Raw genomic sequence first — 14,328 nt, forward strand, 5'->3', positions numbered from 1 at the left:
AAGCCCGTGCGCCACAACTACTGAGCCGGTGCCCTAGAGCCCACGTGCCACAACGACTGAGCCCACGCGCCACAACTACTGAAGCCCACGCGCCTAGAGCCCGTGCTCTGCAACAAGAGAAGTCACCGCAATGAGAAGCCCGAGCACCGCAACGAAGAGTAGTCCCTGCTCGCCACAGCTAGAGAAAGCCCACATACAGCAATGAAGACCCAACACAGCCAAAAATAAAATAAATTTTAAAAAGCGAATGCAGTACCTCCACACGTTACAGGGTCACCGAGACACTGGATGCCCCACTGCACTTAATTCATCTCTAACCACTTTTGAGAGAGACAAGACCTTCCAAGGGAAGGCCTTAGTATCTCAGTTTCCAACATATTTTGGGCTTGACAGAATATATAACTTAGCAATTTAATGATTATGTAGAGACCCTCAAATGACATTTGAGGGGAAATTTCCTCATCTAAATCCACAAGACGTGTTCTAACAGTTGGAAGCAGGCTGGTGCACCAACGACGGCACTGTCTGTCCGGGCTCTTGTTACAGATCCCTGAGAGAGGCCTTGTTCTGGACAGGGCGTTCACTGACTCACGGGGACACCTTAGCCAACATCGCTTATGCAGGCTGCATACTCAGGACAGATAAGCCACTTGTACGGATCGGACCTGACCTGGCTCACGGATCACAACGCAGAACTCAACGCCGGGCTTCAGAACAGGCTCCTTATTCCACGTGTGGCTGGGTTACTGCTGGTGTGGGTTGAATCCCCCAAAGTGAATTTAGCTTCCGAAGTCCACATGTTCCATAAGAATTGTACATTATTTTAATAAGAGGCTAATTATGCCTTGTGAATAGCTAAGCAAATCAGAGTAGGGTTACAGCAGGGCAGGCGGGCCAAGGGGGCAACGTTAGAACTGCACGTTTTTTTTTTTTTATACATATATATATTTATTGAAGTATAGTTGATTTACAATGTTGTGTTTCAGGTGTACAGCACAGTGATTCAGTTATATATGTGTATATATTCTTTTTCGGATAATCTTCCCTTTAGGTTATTACACAATACTGAGTATAAAGTTCCCTATGCTATACAGTACTGTAATTTTAGAAGTAAGCTCCGAACCTGCACTGGCACATGGCTACAATTAGCAACAGCGGACGGTAAGCGGAAGAGCTTGGGGGAGAGGCTTGGACCATGTAAACCCGCTACTCGGGGGACCCCAGCACACAGGCTGTGAGCGGCTTGCACAGGGCCTTCTGGAACCAGGGTGCCATGGGCACGAGAGCTGCCGGGAGCGGCCTGACACATACGACGGCTCTTCTCTCCGTCTCCTCCATCTCGAAAGGCTTCCTTTCCACATCTGGAGGCGGCATCCGAGGCGCAGGTAGCATGCTCGGTAGCAGGCAACGACAAAGATGCTCAGCCATGACCCGCATCCGCCCCCCCCTTGAACTGAGCAATGCAGGCGACAGAACAATGGAGAGAGCGCTTACCTCCTCTTTTCTGCTATTTGAAGATTTTTAAAAATTCATTTATCCAAATCACTGGAGTTAATAACTTTGGAACTAGTAAACAAGAATCACCTGAGGGCTTGGGTCAGCTTTCACAAACACGTCAGGCTGCCCCAGGGGCTAATTTTAATTCCAGCAGCCCAGTCTTTGCCCACTTGAACTCCGGTTACTGGAAAAGGCATTTGCCGTCAAAGAAACACCACACACGCAGCTTTAAACCAACTGTGTGATTTTTATTGATGGGCGACAACTTTATACTCCTAGCTATCACTAACTGTGTACAATTAGAGACGCGGCATCGTAGAAGAGCAGACAGCAGAATTAGACAGCAGACGCAGGGAATTATCGATCTTCATTATTTTGCCCATTTTTCATTATGTGTACACAGAAGCATGAATGCAATTTGAAATCTTTTAATGGCAATAAAGTTACAATCACCCATCTATGTGACTGACATCTTAACTCCAAATATTTGATCTGCAATGTGTACGTAAGCAGCTTCTCATCGCACAATTATTAAAATGTATTTTTCCTATTAGGAACCAGCAACTTATTTTTTGTGTTTGTTTATCTTTTGAAGTAAGAACTATTTCTTCTCTGATAACTGGCTCATTTTTATCATTTATCAAAAACTAAAGGGTGAGGGAGGAAAGTGTGATGGATTAAAAAATTTATTTTTTTAAGGAAAGATAAAATTCATTTTCACAAATTTACAAGTGTTGTTGCTGGTGCAGGATTTATTCTACTATGCAGTTAGACTGGGAATCAAATGCAAGTTCCCCTTCTTACTCAGGAATCGGCATTATTTCGGAAATGTGGTTTTTTGTGTATTTGCTTAAATCAAGCGACAGTCTGTTTCAACCAGATGATTTTGATTTGGAAGTTAGAAGTCAACATAAACTATGTTGTGCACAAACCCCAGGCGTCTCCTTTCATTCTAGCCCATTTTTGCAACAGGAAGAAAGAGTTTCTCTCTAAAGAGCCACTAAAGAGAGGAGGGGAGTCGGTGAGAGCCGGTGCTCTACAAGCAGCGTCGGGCACACACAGCGGCGGCTACAGCAGGTCCACGCGGCGGTAATACAGGAGGTAGGCTGTGCGCTCGGCAGCGGGCTTCACCACCTGGTACTGGTTAATCACCTTGACCGTCTGGTCGTCAATGCGCAGCCAGCCGTTGAGACCGATCTGGAAGACGTCCGTGGTGTAGTGGCCGCCCGTGGCGCTGCTGCCGTGGTGGTAGACCACTGCAAGAGAGGGCCCGGGCGCCCGTGAGAGCGGCTCCGCACACCAGCGCCTAAGGTGCCCGCCTGCTCCCGCCACAGGCCTGCCTGTCCCACGAAAGGCCTGGCACCAAGGCAGGTGGGACAGAGAAGTGGGATTATACAAAGCAATGCTGTTTCAACTCAAAACCGTTCAACAATTTACAATACAAAGTCATACATCTATGTCTTAATAACATATTTAAAATGCTCAATATCTCACAAACTATAAAAGAAATGTCAACTAATGGGGTCGTCCCATCTGTCAGCCCCGTAGGCAGGCTCGCCAGCGCCTTAAGACTTGATACAGGAGACAGTCCCCTGGGAAGCAGGACACAGAGACGCTCCCTGCAGAGCCATCAGCCAATGGCCCTCTGGGAACGCACACCGAGGCCCAAACATCAGGCCCTGATCCAGCCAATTCCACTTCTAGACTGTTCTCAACAGAGTATCTCAATCTTGGACAAAGTGAAAACATGCAAAAGCCTATATTCACACTAGAAGGAATGCTGAGTGCATTACATTACAATAAGGTGAATTTTTTCACAGACCAGATTAAAAGTATTTGGTGGTGTAAGAATATGCTTACATTACATGAAAAAAACAAGAATCTGAGGTTTACTTGTCACCCGTGACAAGGACAGCACTGCCCCAGGAGGGTCACCAGCGCAGTTAGCTGGGCTGAGTGGGCAGTTGTGGAGTCACCCTGCAGACACTAGTCATTGCTCTTTTTTTCTTTTAGAAAAAATTTCCAATTTTTCTACAACCATGTTTTAACAGAAAAAAATACCTGCCATGTACTTGTTCATTAAAATTGTGTAATTCAAACAGGAAGCCTGAGTCAGAGGTCTAAAACAAATATAACTGTTGGAAGATGCTGAAAAGGTATTGAAGACAGTGGAAGGGCACATCCTCCCCCTTCTATGCAGAGAAGGGGCTGGGAGGTGGCCCGGCCACCAGCAGACCTGACCCCGTGTGAGGGAAACAGCCTCCAGTGACATTCCGGGGAGGGGGGCAGCAGTGTGGCCAGGGTGAGCTGTGCGTTGTCGTGAGTGGCATGAAGGACAGTCACCTGGAGAGAGGGGCACAATCTGGTACGAAATTTCAGCAATAAATAGCCTGAACGTCAGCGCACTCTCCCACTTGTAGGGACATCCAAATCCACCGTAAGCCAGTGACGTGGGCTGGTCAGAGCCGGGCTCTGCACGGAGGCCATTCTGCTGGGGCTCAGAGGTCACTGGGGCCCCGGCCTGCCGGTGACGAACGTGACTGGTCACTGAGGGACAGCAAGACTGTTGGGCCATCAGGTGGGAAACCAGCAACGGAACCAGCACCAGCTCACGGCTGCATCGAGTCCTGCAGGCCACAGCGATGGAGAGGCTGCCGCAGGGCAAGGGGAGCCCCGACACCAGCATGCCCCTCTGACCCCAAATCCAGCTGTGGGGCGTCTGTCCTGGATTTTCACCTCTAAGACCTACCAGACTTGGTTTTGGTTTTTTTAAAGTGACCAGGTCAGTAGGATTTAAAGGACCTGTGGGTTTAACTGATTTGCATTTCCTCTACGACACTTCATTTTAAATATTCAGAAGAGAAGCGCTCTACCCGTATTCAGGTTTCTCAAGCAGCAGACCTGTACCTAACGTGGTGATGTGTCACAGACGCGCAGCAAGCCCGCGTCACAGAAGCAGAGCTGAGAATGAGAGTTTTCCAGAAGCTCACGCACTATACTAACTCGTTTTCTTTGTCCCGCAATCAAAACCATTTTTAAAAGTACCTCTTTACTCACAGTTTACAGAAAACTGCAACCAATCCGGTGACCGTATTTCTGAGATTAGAAGGCTCAGATGAGGATTCAGGGGTGCAGGCGAGAGCGACTCCAGAAGCAGCCCCGGGCCGGGGCGGGAGGGACAGGTAGGGGTGCACTCACACCAGGGCCCCCTGACCAGGAGACAAGACTTGCTAACCCTGCCCTTGATCATCACCTTGCCCTGACAGGGCCCCAAGGGAGGCTGCAGGGAGACTCGGAGAAACACGTCATCAACCTGGGACCTCAGTACCAAACCCCAGGGAGCCAGGTTGGACCCCGGGGGCCCTCTGGTCTCAGAGGAAGCCCACAGAGAGGCCTCCGAGCTTCCAGCCCAAGGCAGGTCAGGGGGAGGGTGGCTACACCACGGAGTGCGTTGCCCACCAGGTCCCAGCAGGCTGGGGTGAGGCCGTCATCAGCCACCTCCGGGGAGAAGAGCGAGTCAGAGGGAGCAGGTCCTGGTGGGAAGAAAGGGCCAACCGGGCCCAACACCTTCTAACCTGGCACCCGACCCACCCACCGACCAGGGCCCAATCCAACATGCCAAGAGCTCAGGGGTGGACCGAGGGCAGGAGTGGGAAGCTCTGCTCTGCCACTTAAGGGCACAGAGCGGCCAGCGTTCCTCCACGAGTTTCAGTTTGTCCTTTTACAAAATGAGGACAGCACCACGTACCTCTCAGGACACTGCAAGGACTAAATGAGATACTACACAGAAGGTATCCAGTGAAAATGCTCAATGACCATGTGAGGGCCAATAAACAACAGTCATTACAGACAGGCTCACCAAAGGCAACACCAAAGGAGCGGTGGGAGAGCAGCTAGAAAATTCTAATAAAAACAGCCAGAAAAGCAAACACGATTGTTGCAACCAGCAACTCTTAAAAGACACATAAGGCCTCAAAGGCATAAAAGACTCGGGCGGTAAAAGAGAAAGAAGGATGGAAGGACAGGAGGCGGAGAAGACGGACGGGCTCCGCGGGGAGCTCTGGGGGGGGCAGGAGGTTGTGGGCGGCTGAAGAGCCCATGCTCCCCTAGCTGGCTGGGGCCACGCCTCAGCACCCACTCCTACAGGCACTACGGCCGCAGCAGGGAGGGCTCCCAGCCTGGTAACCCCACACCTCCGGCTCCAAGACAGAGACACTCGTGTTAAACGACGTCTCACGTTGGGCTGAGCTTTAGAGACAAGAGAATATTCTGTCAAACTCCAAACACACCAAATTTTAGGTAAAAAGCACATTTTCAAATGATTTCCGGACTTATGAAGTCCACAGGGATACCAATAATCTATTCTCTACGTTAAGTGGCATTACAACAAAACTGCGCCTGGGTATAAACCTTTTTCATCATTGCTTTAATAGGAAAATGTCGTACAAATTTACTTACCTGCAAATAGCCTATAGGTTCTGTGGCATTTAAAATTCTTATTTTTAACCCCTGGAGAGAGCAGTTCTGCAAAACAAAATATCAAGAGCTTTAATCTATAAAAGCGCTGACACACAGAGCTCCCAGAAAGGGGCAGACAGCAGCCTCCATTCAAGTAACCCACCCAGTGGACCAGGGAGACCAAACAGAACTCCATCCCCTCATTTGCATAAAAACTGAGCAGTGAGGAAGACCAGCTGCAGGGTGATAACGGACGTCACCAGAACCCACCCATCAGAGGACAGGGGCATACACTGAGCCTCTAGCTCATGCTAGAAACCCCTTACAAGCAGATATTCTAAAAAATGGGAAAGAAAAAAAACAGAAGCAAAGCAGCCCTGAAAAGCCTAAGGTTTAAAATGTTTTACACGTGAGTCAGACCACAAAACTCCAATAAACAGTAAGATGATTTTCGGCTGGCGTTTCTTCCCCTTTCTGGTCCTCAAACGGACCATGAACTGGCACAGGAGGCAAACCTATCAGCCGAAGGCGGCAACTCGTGAGAACAGGGCTGAGAGCCAGAGTCCGAATCTTAGGGGGAAGGAAATGCAACGTGCCTGGGGTGCAGGTGAAGCGATGGTGACCCCAGGCCCACTGCCCGACAGGTGCCAGTGCCGGGCAGCGTGGGGAGGAAGGAAGGAGGAGGACGGCAGTCTGCTCCTCCAGGAGACCAGGGACGACGCCCCGCGTCCTCTCTTCTGTTCTCCAGGCACCCGGACACTTCGAGAGTCACCTCTAGCTCGTGACGCTCCTGATCGAACTTCATGTTTGCACAGAACAAATTCTGAAGCTTTCCAGGAAAGTTTTCCTTCAAGCTCACTTTCAGCAAGACAACTAGGTGCTTTCACCACGATGTGCCCAAGCTGCCGAGCCCCGGAGATCTGGCGGAGACCCGGGGCTGGGGCTGCAGATCTAAGGCCGGGGTCCCTGCCGCTGGAGGGCAGGGGGAACACTCCCCGTCCACTAAAAAGCCAATCAGCTGGCTGCTCCACGCAGCTGTTAATACTTAGCATGAGGAAAAGTATTTTCTACCACCGACCCATAAACTTTTTATATTTAGTATTTTTCTCACCTAGTAATATTTTCATATGGTTTATTTATTTTTGCCTTTATTTTTAAAAGGCCATTTTAGTGAGAAATTTTAACCTAAAGGTCTATTAACAGTCAAGAAATTTAAAACAAAAAAGTCATGAAAGAGAGCTTCTGAATCCTGACATGACACAGAAAATGCTGAAGCATCAAGAAGCTGGCTGATTTCCAGAGTACTGTCATCATAAACGCTTCTGCCTTATGGAGTCGTTACCTTTACTAATTTCCAAGTCCACAGGATATTCAATATTTTTGATAAGCTTCTGACATCCACCTGTCTTCTCGTAAACAAACCGTTTCAGGTGCAGCACGAGGACAGGAGGGAGCTTTTCCAGAGTCACCCTTCGACTGATCTCAACCTGAGACACACAAAGCACACGGGAAACGCCATCTTACTCCGAGCGGCAGACGCCACACCACGTCCCGCTCCAAGACTCAGATGTTCCGGGGCAGTGCTTCTCAAAGCTCCCTGAGTCACAGGATCTTCTGAGAATCTAATGGGATCTTTTGAGAGGTACTGACCTTCTTCTTAGAAAAATGCATATATCTCTACAGACACAACTGCAGGGGGTCCCAAAGGTCCCTGAGCCAAGTTAAGAACCTTTGTCCTAGGGCATTAAATTGGCATAAAAATTTAGATGCTAACTTAGTAATACCTTGAATTACATATGTATTAACTTATTTTTTAATAACTCTCACAGTAGCGATAAAGCTGAAGCCAATGTGTTTCTTGAATTAGACGCTCTAAATAACTCTAAAGCTATTTAGTGTAACCATTGGTTTTATAACAGTTCCGCTTTTATCAACTCAAAATGCCCCTTATGAACTTTCACGGTCTACTGAACGCTGCTTTTTATTAAAATGTATCTTCACAAGCAAACTTAACCCCTTTATGTACTATTCTCTGTATCTGCAAACGTGTTGACGCTTCTGGTATTTAGACGGAGAATACTTTCGTTAGAAGTACTTGTCCACGTAACAATCCGAAAGACAGCGGCATATAATCAACACCCAGAAAGCTTTCGGAGGACTACACGCGTATCTGGCTGCAGGTACCTGGAGCGAGCCTAGCGGTCACCGCCGCCTGGTTTATTAGGGTTGCAGACCCTTTCCGGCCTGTCTTCCCACCCAGACTGAGGTCCCAGGCATGGAAACAGCCCGATCACCTCGACATTCCCATTGAGTCTCTGCAGTCCAGTGTCTCACATACAACAAGAATTGTGAGTGAAGAAAAGCGTGACTCCAGTTCCACAGTCAAAACCAGCGATGACGATGTAAGACTCCAGCTTCCTCACTTGTAAAATGATAGTCAGACTAAAGTACCTCTGGGATGGTTTCTCAGTGCTAGTGACCCGCGATTCTGTTCGTTAAGGGGCTAATCTCAAATCCTTAACTGAGTGTTCCGGGTTTCCAGAGAAACTGAGCCACTTTCTAACACCCAACAAAACCAGACCTTTTTTATTTAGCTGGTATTTTGTATAATCATATTTTCCCACAATCTTCCTTTCTGTGTTCCCACAGAAAAACAACTTTTGACCTAAAAACCTAGTAAGATTAAAGTAGGTACTTCGAAAAGTAAATCAAAAAATCACATTCCAGAAAATGTGTTACTTGCTCTTCACAGACTCGCTGTACAAGCTCCTTCCTCAGACACCTGCTTCCACCGCCATGGAGCGAGAACGGCCAGCAGCCTTCTCTGCCGTCTTCAAGGCTCCACCGAGATGCCACTTCTTCCGTGACTCCTTCCTCCAAACCTGCCATCTAGAATCCATCACCTTTTCCTCACCCTCCTCTGACCCCAGGCCAACAACCACAGCCACCGCTACCTCAGTCATCACGCCCCACCCACCTCTGCCCAAACAGCAGTTTAAGTGCAGCAGGAGCAAACGAGGAAAAGAGACATATCCCCAGAGGGCTCTCCTGGGAGCGCAGGGAAAGGCTGCCCGCCTCCCCAGCAGGATCAGCGGCTCCAGTGGGGAGGGGCCAGGATGGCGAGTCCACCTCTGGAGTCACGGCTGCCCCAGACGAGCAGGTGGACAGTCCCACAGCCAGTACACGACCCGGCCTCCCGAGAACAAGTACCCACTCTCTCTCTCCCATTAAGTTCCACCGTTTCTCTAAGGAAAAACTGCCGGGATTCTCTTCCGGCTCCTACCACTTTTACTTTCTGAACACAATTGTCCATGAGAAGCAATTAGAAAACACGGGGGAGGACTAGGCCTAACTTCTGCAGATACCCCGAGAGGCTGGCTTGACCAACCCGCAGCAGACGGACGGAAGCTCTCCACACCCCGCCTTTGCTCCTCTTCACGTGGATGGAGCCCGAGCTGCGAGGCAAGGGCAGGGCCCTTGGCCCCATGAGGTGCTGGCAGGTTTCCTACGCTGGGCCGTGCTGGCTCACCCTGTAGCCATCACACACGGCTACTGAAATCAGGCCTCACAGGAATACTCTAACTGTTCAAGAAAGCACCGCCCTAGCTAGTCTACATTCATCTCCCCAACACACTTCTACGAATTCACAGCCATGACCTAGGATACATAACGGAGAAGGCACGCTCCACTGCGGAGAAGTCGGGCCTAACCGGCGGCTCCACTGCGGAGAAGTCGGGCCTAACCGGCGGCTCCGCTGCGGAGAAGTCGGGCCCAACCGGCGCATCTGGACGGCCAGCAGCTAACGAGCCCTCAGAGAGCAGAGAACTATCGCCTCTCTCGACGGAGCTGACACGCTTCCTCTTGACTCCTGAACACTGAAAGACTCAAGACTGACTTTATCTTTTTTTCAGATCAAAGAGTAATAGGCACCACAACAATTACTTTCTATTTTTCAACGTCCTTGAAGATCTACAATCAAATGCAAACCAGATTAGAACATCTTTTAGAACATCTTTTATATCCTAACTATCTCATGAAATTGTGCTCCACGGTATCAGGAATGTGAATGAGCTATCGGCCTTTGTCAGAGGTGGTATTCACTCTACGGTGCCATGACTGGATGGCCAGCAAATGAAACGCAGCTCAGAATAAATAACCCCAAAGACCGTGACCTGTGTTTCATGACTTAGAGCCAAGGGAAGTTGGGAGGATCATCTGTTTCAACCATTTCATTCTCAGAATGTGGAAGCTTTCAGTCCAAAAAAAAAGTTAAGCAACCGATTTGAGAGGCAGAGCTCAAACCCACTTCTCCTCATTCCAGAGTCTGTGCTCTTTCGCCCACCCCAGAGGGCCCCCAGATAAAGGTCCAAGACCAACTGTGAACGTACCTCTTGTTTGGTTTTGGTGGTATAACCCTGGACAGACTCTCTTGCCACCAGGCTTTCCAACGCATCCTGGACGGTGCGTATCTTGTCCGACTGGATATCCAGCTGCAGCGTGAAGAACGGCTGCAGGGTGGCAGATTCTTTCGAACTCTGCTGGTAAACCACAGACCTGAAAGTGGAAAACACACCACATCTAAGAGCTCGCCTTCCCACTCTCCCTGAGGTCATCCAGCAGGACAAGAGGAACAAACGCTGCAAGCGAGGTTATTCAGTATCACTGCCAGAAGACCAGAGAGAAGAAATGCTAAAAACACACTGAAGCATTTTAAAATAATTCCACTCAATACCACCTCGAAAGAATTTCTAGCAACTCAATCCACCAGCTGAAAATTTTCCCAGCTGAATAGCTCTGGAAGAAGACCTATTTCACCTTCCAAATGCCTCCCCTCCACTTTATTTAATAATGCACAGGTTAGCAAAGGTGACGATCTTCCCAGAGTCAAAATGCTGACACTTTTTATCCTCTCAGGCGTCACAGCCTGTTGTAATAAAAAAGAGGAAACCCTGAGGTAAACAGAATGATTTGGATAGCATTTCCCCTATGAAAACGACTTTACAAAGGGAGGGGAGCAGGGTGTGTGCGACAGGAAGGTGGCCACCACCCTCAAGGAGGAGGCTGCCAGCTGAGCCTTGCTTCCTTAGCTGGGTTTTCATTTCATTTTTCCTTGTCCAAGTTTTTCTGAGTAAAAATCTGTGTTGGGCCCACGTCTCACGTAGCGTCAGCAAGGAGAAGTTCCAGGAGTCCAACGTGGGATTCTCTCGCTGCAGTCTGAGCGCCCCAGTTTATACACGAATAAGAGGGGTGGGCAGGTAGACTGCTGCGAAGGGCAGGTGAGCGGCTCTCTGGCCCGCTTTCCGTCGCACACACTGTTTTCCCGACGCACAGCACGGGAAGCACCTCCAGGCTCCCTGTGAGAAGGAAGCCTTGAGGGGGCGGCCGTTCCCCTGGTTGCAGAGAGGGACAGTGGGAACAGCAGTAATGGGCCTGGACTCTACCAAAAGGGTGGACACGGTGGAGAAAGGTGCTGGTCTTTCTGGGGTAACTGGAAAACCACCAAAAGAGCGTGAATTTTAGGAGAAAACCTTTCAGTTGGTCTGAATAAAGAATCATGCTTGGGAGTTCCCTGGTGGTCCAGGGGTTAGGATTCCATGCTTCCACTGCTAGGGGCCCGGGTTCGATCCCTGGTCGGGGAACTAAGATCCCGCAGGCCACACACCATTAACAATCACGCTTAATGGTGCCTACTACACACACAAAAGCAGCTCCTAAGTTATAAGGAGCAGTTCTGTATCTTTGCTTTATAGTTTAAAAAAAAAAAAAAAAATCAACACCCAATTTCAACGCAAAGAGCCCACAGAGGCTGAGGCTACAGGGCGATGAAGAGTCATCTGGGGCAAGCTAGAAATTTCTCCAAAGTGGATTCTGGTTTTTCCCACTGCTTATTCTCAAACACACTTGGGATCTTCGTGGCCTTGCAATCCGGTTGCTGTGCCTCCCCACAAACACGGAACCCCCGTGTCACAGCCACTGGGCCGCGCCCTCGTCCCTCCCCCACCCTCAGTGAGCACCCCGAGGGGGACAACATCAGGCTGCTCGGCTAACAAAGAGTTAATAAGGGCGCAGACAGCCTCCCCTCACTGCTGGTCACAAAACTGGAGCCCCGCTTCCCTCTCCCAAAAGGGCGCCTCCCGAGGCTCTGCATCTGGCGAAAGCAAGTTGCAGCCATAGTGGTGGGGCTGGGTGTCGGGAGGCTGACACGAGACTCCAAAACAGAAAGGGGCCTGCAGAGTCTAGCTCACAGCGAGGGCACAGAAATGATGTGTTCAGTGTCGTGTGACCAGCTTGGGAGGGGGTCGGGCACATCTCTGAGGTTTTCATTAGCCTGTTGAAAGGTGCTCAACCTAAGCTGTTTTAGAGCAGAGAGACTGAACTGACTTTCGATGCCTTGAAAAGGGTGTTACTTCTTGCTTTGGGACGACGAAAGGCTAAGAGGCTCACTAAAAAAACCAAAAACACTCCTGTAGGTGAAGCTGTAAGGTCTTCAGAAGGAAATCATGCTATAATGCGGTCCTTTCAGACTCTGGATGAGTAAGGAGGTCCTCGGAGTCAGTGCAAGTTCTACTGAATTCCACATAATGGTGGTACTGAACGGCTCTAACGTAAATAAGTAAAAACCTTCCAGAAGGACTCCATGAATGAGCAAAGGGCAGCTGGTTTGAGGGAACTGGGGCAGGGGAGGTGCCCAGGTACTCCAGAAGGCCACGTGTCCTCCTCTGTGTAAAAGCATCTCCCTCTGCACTCTCTCAGCTTCCGAGCTCACCTGGCTCCCGTGCCTACAATTCCTCCAATCAGATACATGAATTTCTTCTCTTAACAAAACATGTATTTCCATTAACTTGTCTTTCTCTTCCTACCCGGCTGTGAGCAGCTGCACGGAGGGAATGTCAGTGTCGCTGAGGGGTGAGGAGCCCCTGGCAGACAGGCGGGGGCAGCGCCCTCTGCAGGAACCCACCGTGGGTCGTGTGAGGGCCGTGGGGCCGGCAGGAGGTCCAAGAACAGAGCGGGCACAGAGTGCAAAGGCAAACCATTCAGTCCCAGACTGCTTAGGGCAAATCTTACACCTCCCCCCCGCCCCCAGCAAAATGGCAAAACCCTGAAAAAGGCAAATGCTAAATTATTCCAGAAAAGCATAAAACCTGATGTGGCCACCAAAAATGCCAGTGATGGGGGTCTGAACAAAATCCGCCTGGCGAGTGACCGAAGTCTTGTTTCGGGGGCCCACTTGCTCCCATTCGTCCTCACTTCCTTCGCCTGGTTCTTCCTGCTCGTCTTCGTTCACTGAGTGGCTTCTGGGTCCGTTGGAAACAGTAAGTTCTGAAAAGCAGACAGTCTGCTTAGGCTACTATTTACACAAAGAGCAAAAAATAAAAATAAAAGTTCTACATAAACCACCTACACAGATTTGTCAACTGGAGCTTTAAGGTGAGATCAGGGTGTATTCTACACTGAGGACAAAAGCAATGTGTGCAATGCTACAGCAGCTCCCTGCTGGTGTGACCGGCGGCAGAAGATGCCGTGGGGCACCTGGAGAACTCAGGTGGGACGGGGACACCGACTCCGCTGCGTAACTGCAGCCGGACTCCGTCACGTGCGAAGGGACTCGGGTCACGTGAGAGAGCCATCCCTATCTCAGGGGACCCATGCTCTACCATTTGGGGTGAACTAAACTGCCATCTGCAACTTGATTTTGAATCCCTTGGGGAAGAATGTCGTGGGGGGCTGGGGAAGTAGAAAGAGAGATCAATAAGGATGACACGGCAGCAACTGTGGAATCCAGTGGTTATGCAGGTAACCAACCTATTCTTTCAGTTTTTCTCTATGTGTAATCATTTTCCTAATTACAAACTGAAGGGGAAAAAGCAGAGGTTCTGGAAATACATTTATCTATTTGAAATATACAAACACAACATTCTCAATGGTACATAATAAGCAATGTAAAAGTAACTAGTTATCTTAATGAGTAAATAAGTGATTTCTGAAGGGTGAATGGCAGTTGGGGGGAAAGGCAACTTATTATATGAGCATATATATAGCATTTGTTTAAGGATGATTCTTAAGAAAACGTTCTACACAATTCTGTAGCAAGCACACCATAACCTACTTTCGTTATTCGGTGAGAGAAGTTTCTTCAGGTTCAGCATTTCCTCATGAAGTCCGTTTAGAATGAAGCCTAAGTACTCCTCGGCATCTTCTTGTCGACCCTGAGAAGGTCAAACAGGGTCATGTTAATCTTAACCGATTACTCTTCAAGGCCTGCACGGAATGTGTTACCTGCATATACAAACTATGCCTTCTCTTAAATTTTCAGTAAGGTTTAACATGAAGTGTTTCCCAAAAATCACATGAATTTTTCTTTGGACAGTTAAG

General features: G+C 49.1%; 1 protein-coding gene across 1 annotated transcript in view; it reads right to left on the reverse strand.

Annotated features, from left to right (window-relative positions):
- Positions 1-1,724: 1,724 nt before the first annotated feature.
- USP10 (ubiquitin specific peptidase 10) overlaps positions 1,725-14,328 on the reverse strand; it is a 72,792-nt gene continuing 60,188 nt past the window's right edge. Inside the window, exons 9-14 of the mRNA XM_068527426.1 lie at positions 14,063-14,162; positions 13,098-13,275; positions 10,344-10,509; positions 7,298-7,442; positions 5,956-6,021; positions 1,725-2,753 (exon numbers count right to left, since the gene is read on the reverse strand). Coding sequence (XP_068383527.1) covers positions 2,566-2,753; positions 5,956-6,021; positions 7,298-7,442; positions 10,344-10,509; positions 13,098-13,275; positions 14,063-14,162 — 843 coding nt within the window. The 3' untranslated portion in view covers positions 1,725-2,565. The remainder of the gene's footprint in view (positions 2,754-5,955; positions 6,022-7,297; positions 7,443-10,343; positions 10,510-13,097; positions 13,276-14,062; positions 14,163-14,328) is intronic.

This window comes from Eschrichtius robustus, chromosome 19 (genome assembly GCF_028021215.1).
Source record: "Eschrichtius robustus isolate mEscRob2 chromosome 19, mEscRob2.pri, whole genome shotgun sequence".
Lineage (NCBI taxonomy): Eukaryota > Metazoa > Chordata > Mammalia > Artiodactyla > Eschrichtiidae > Eschrichtius > Eschrichtius robustus.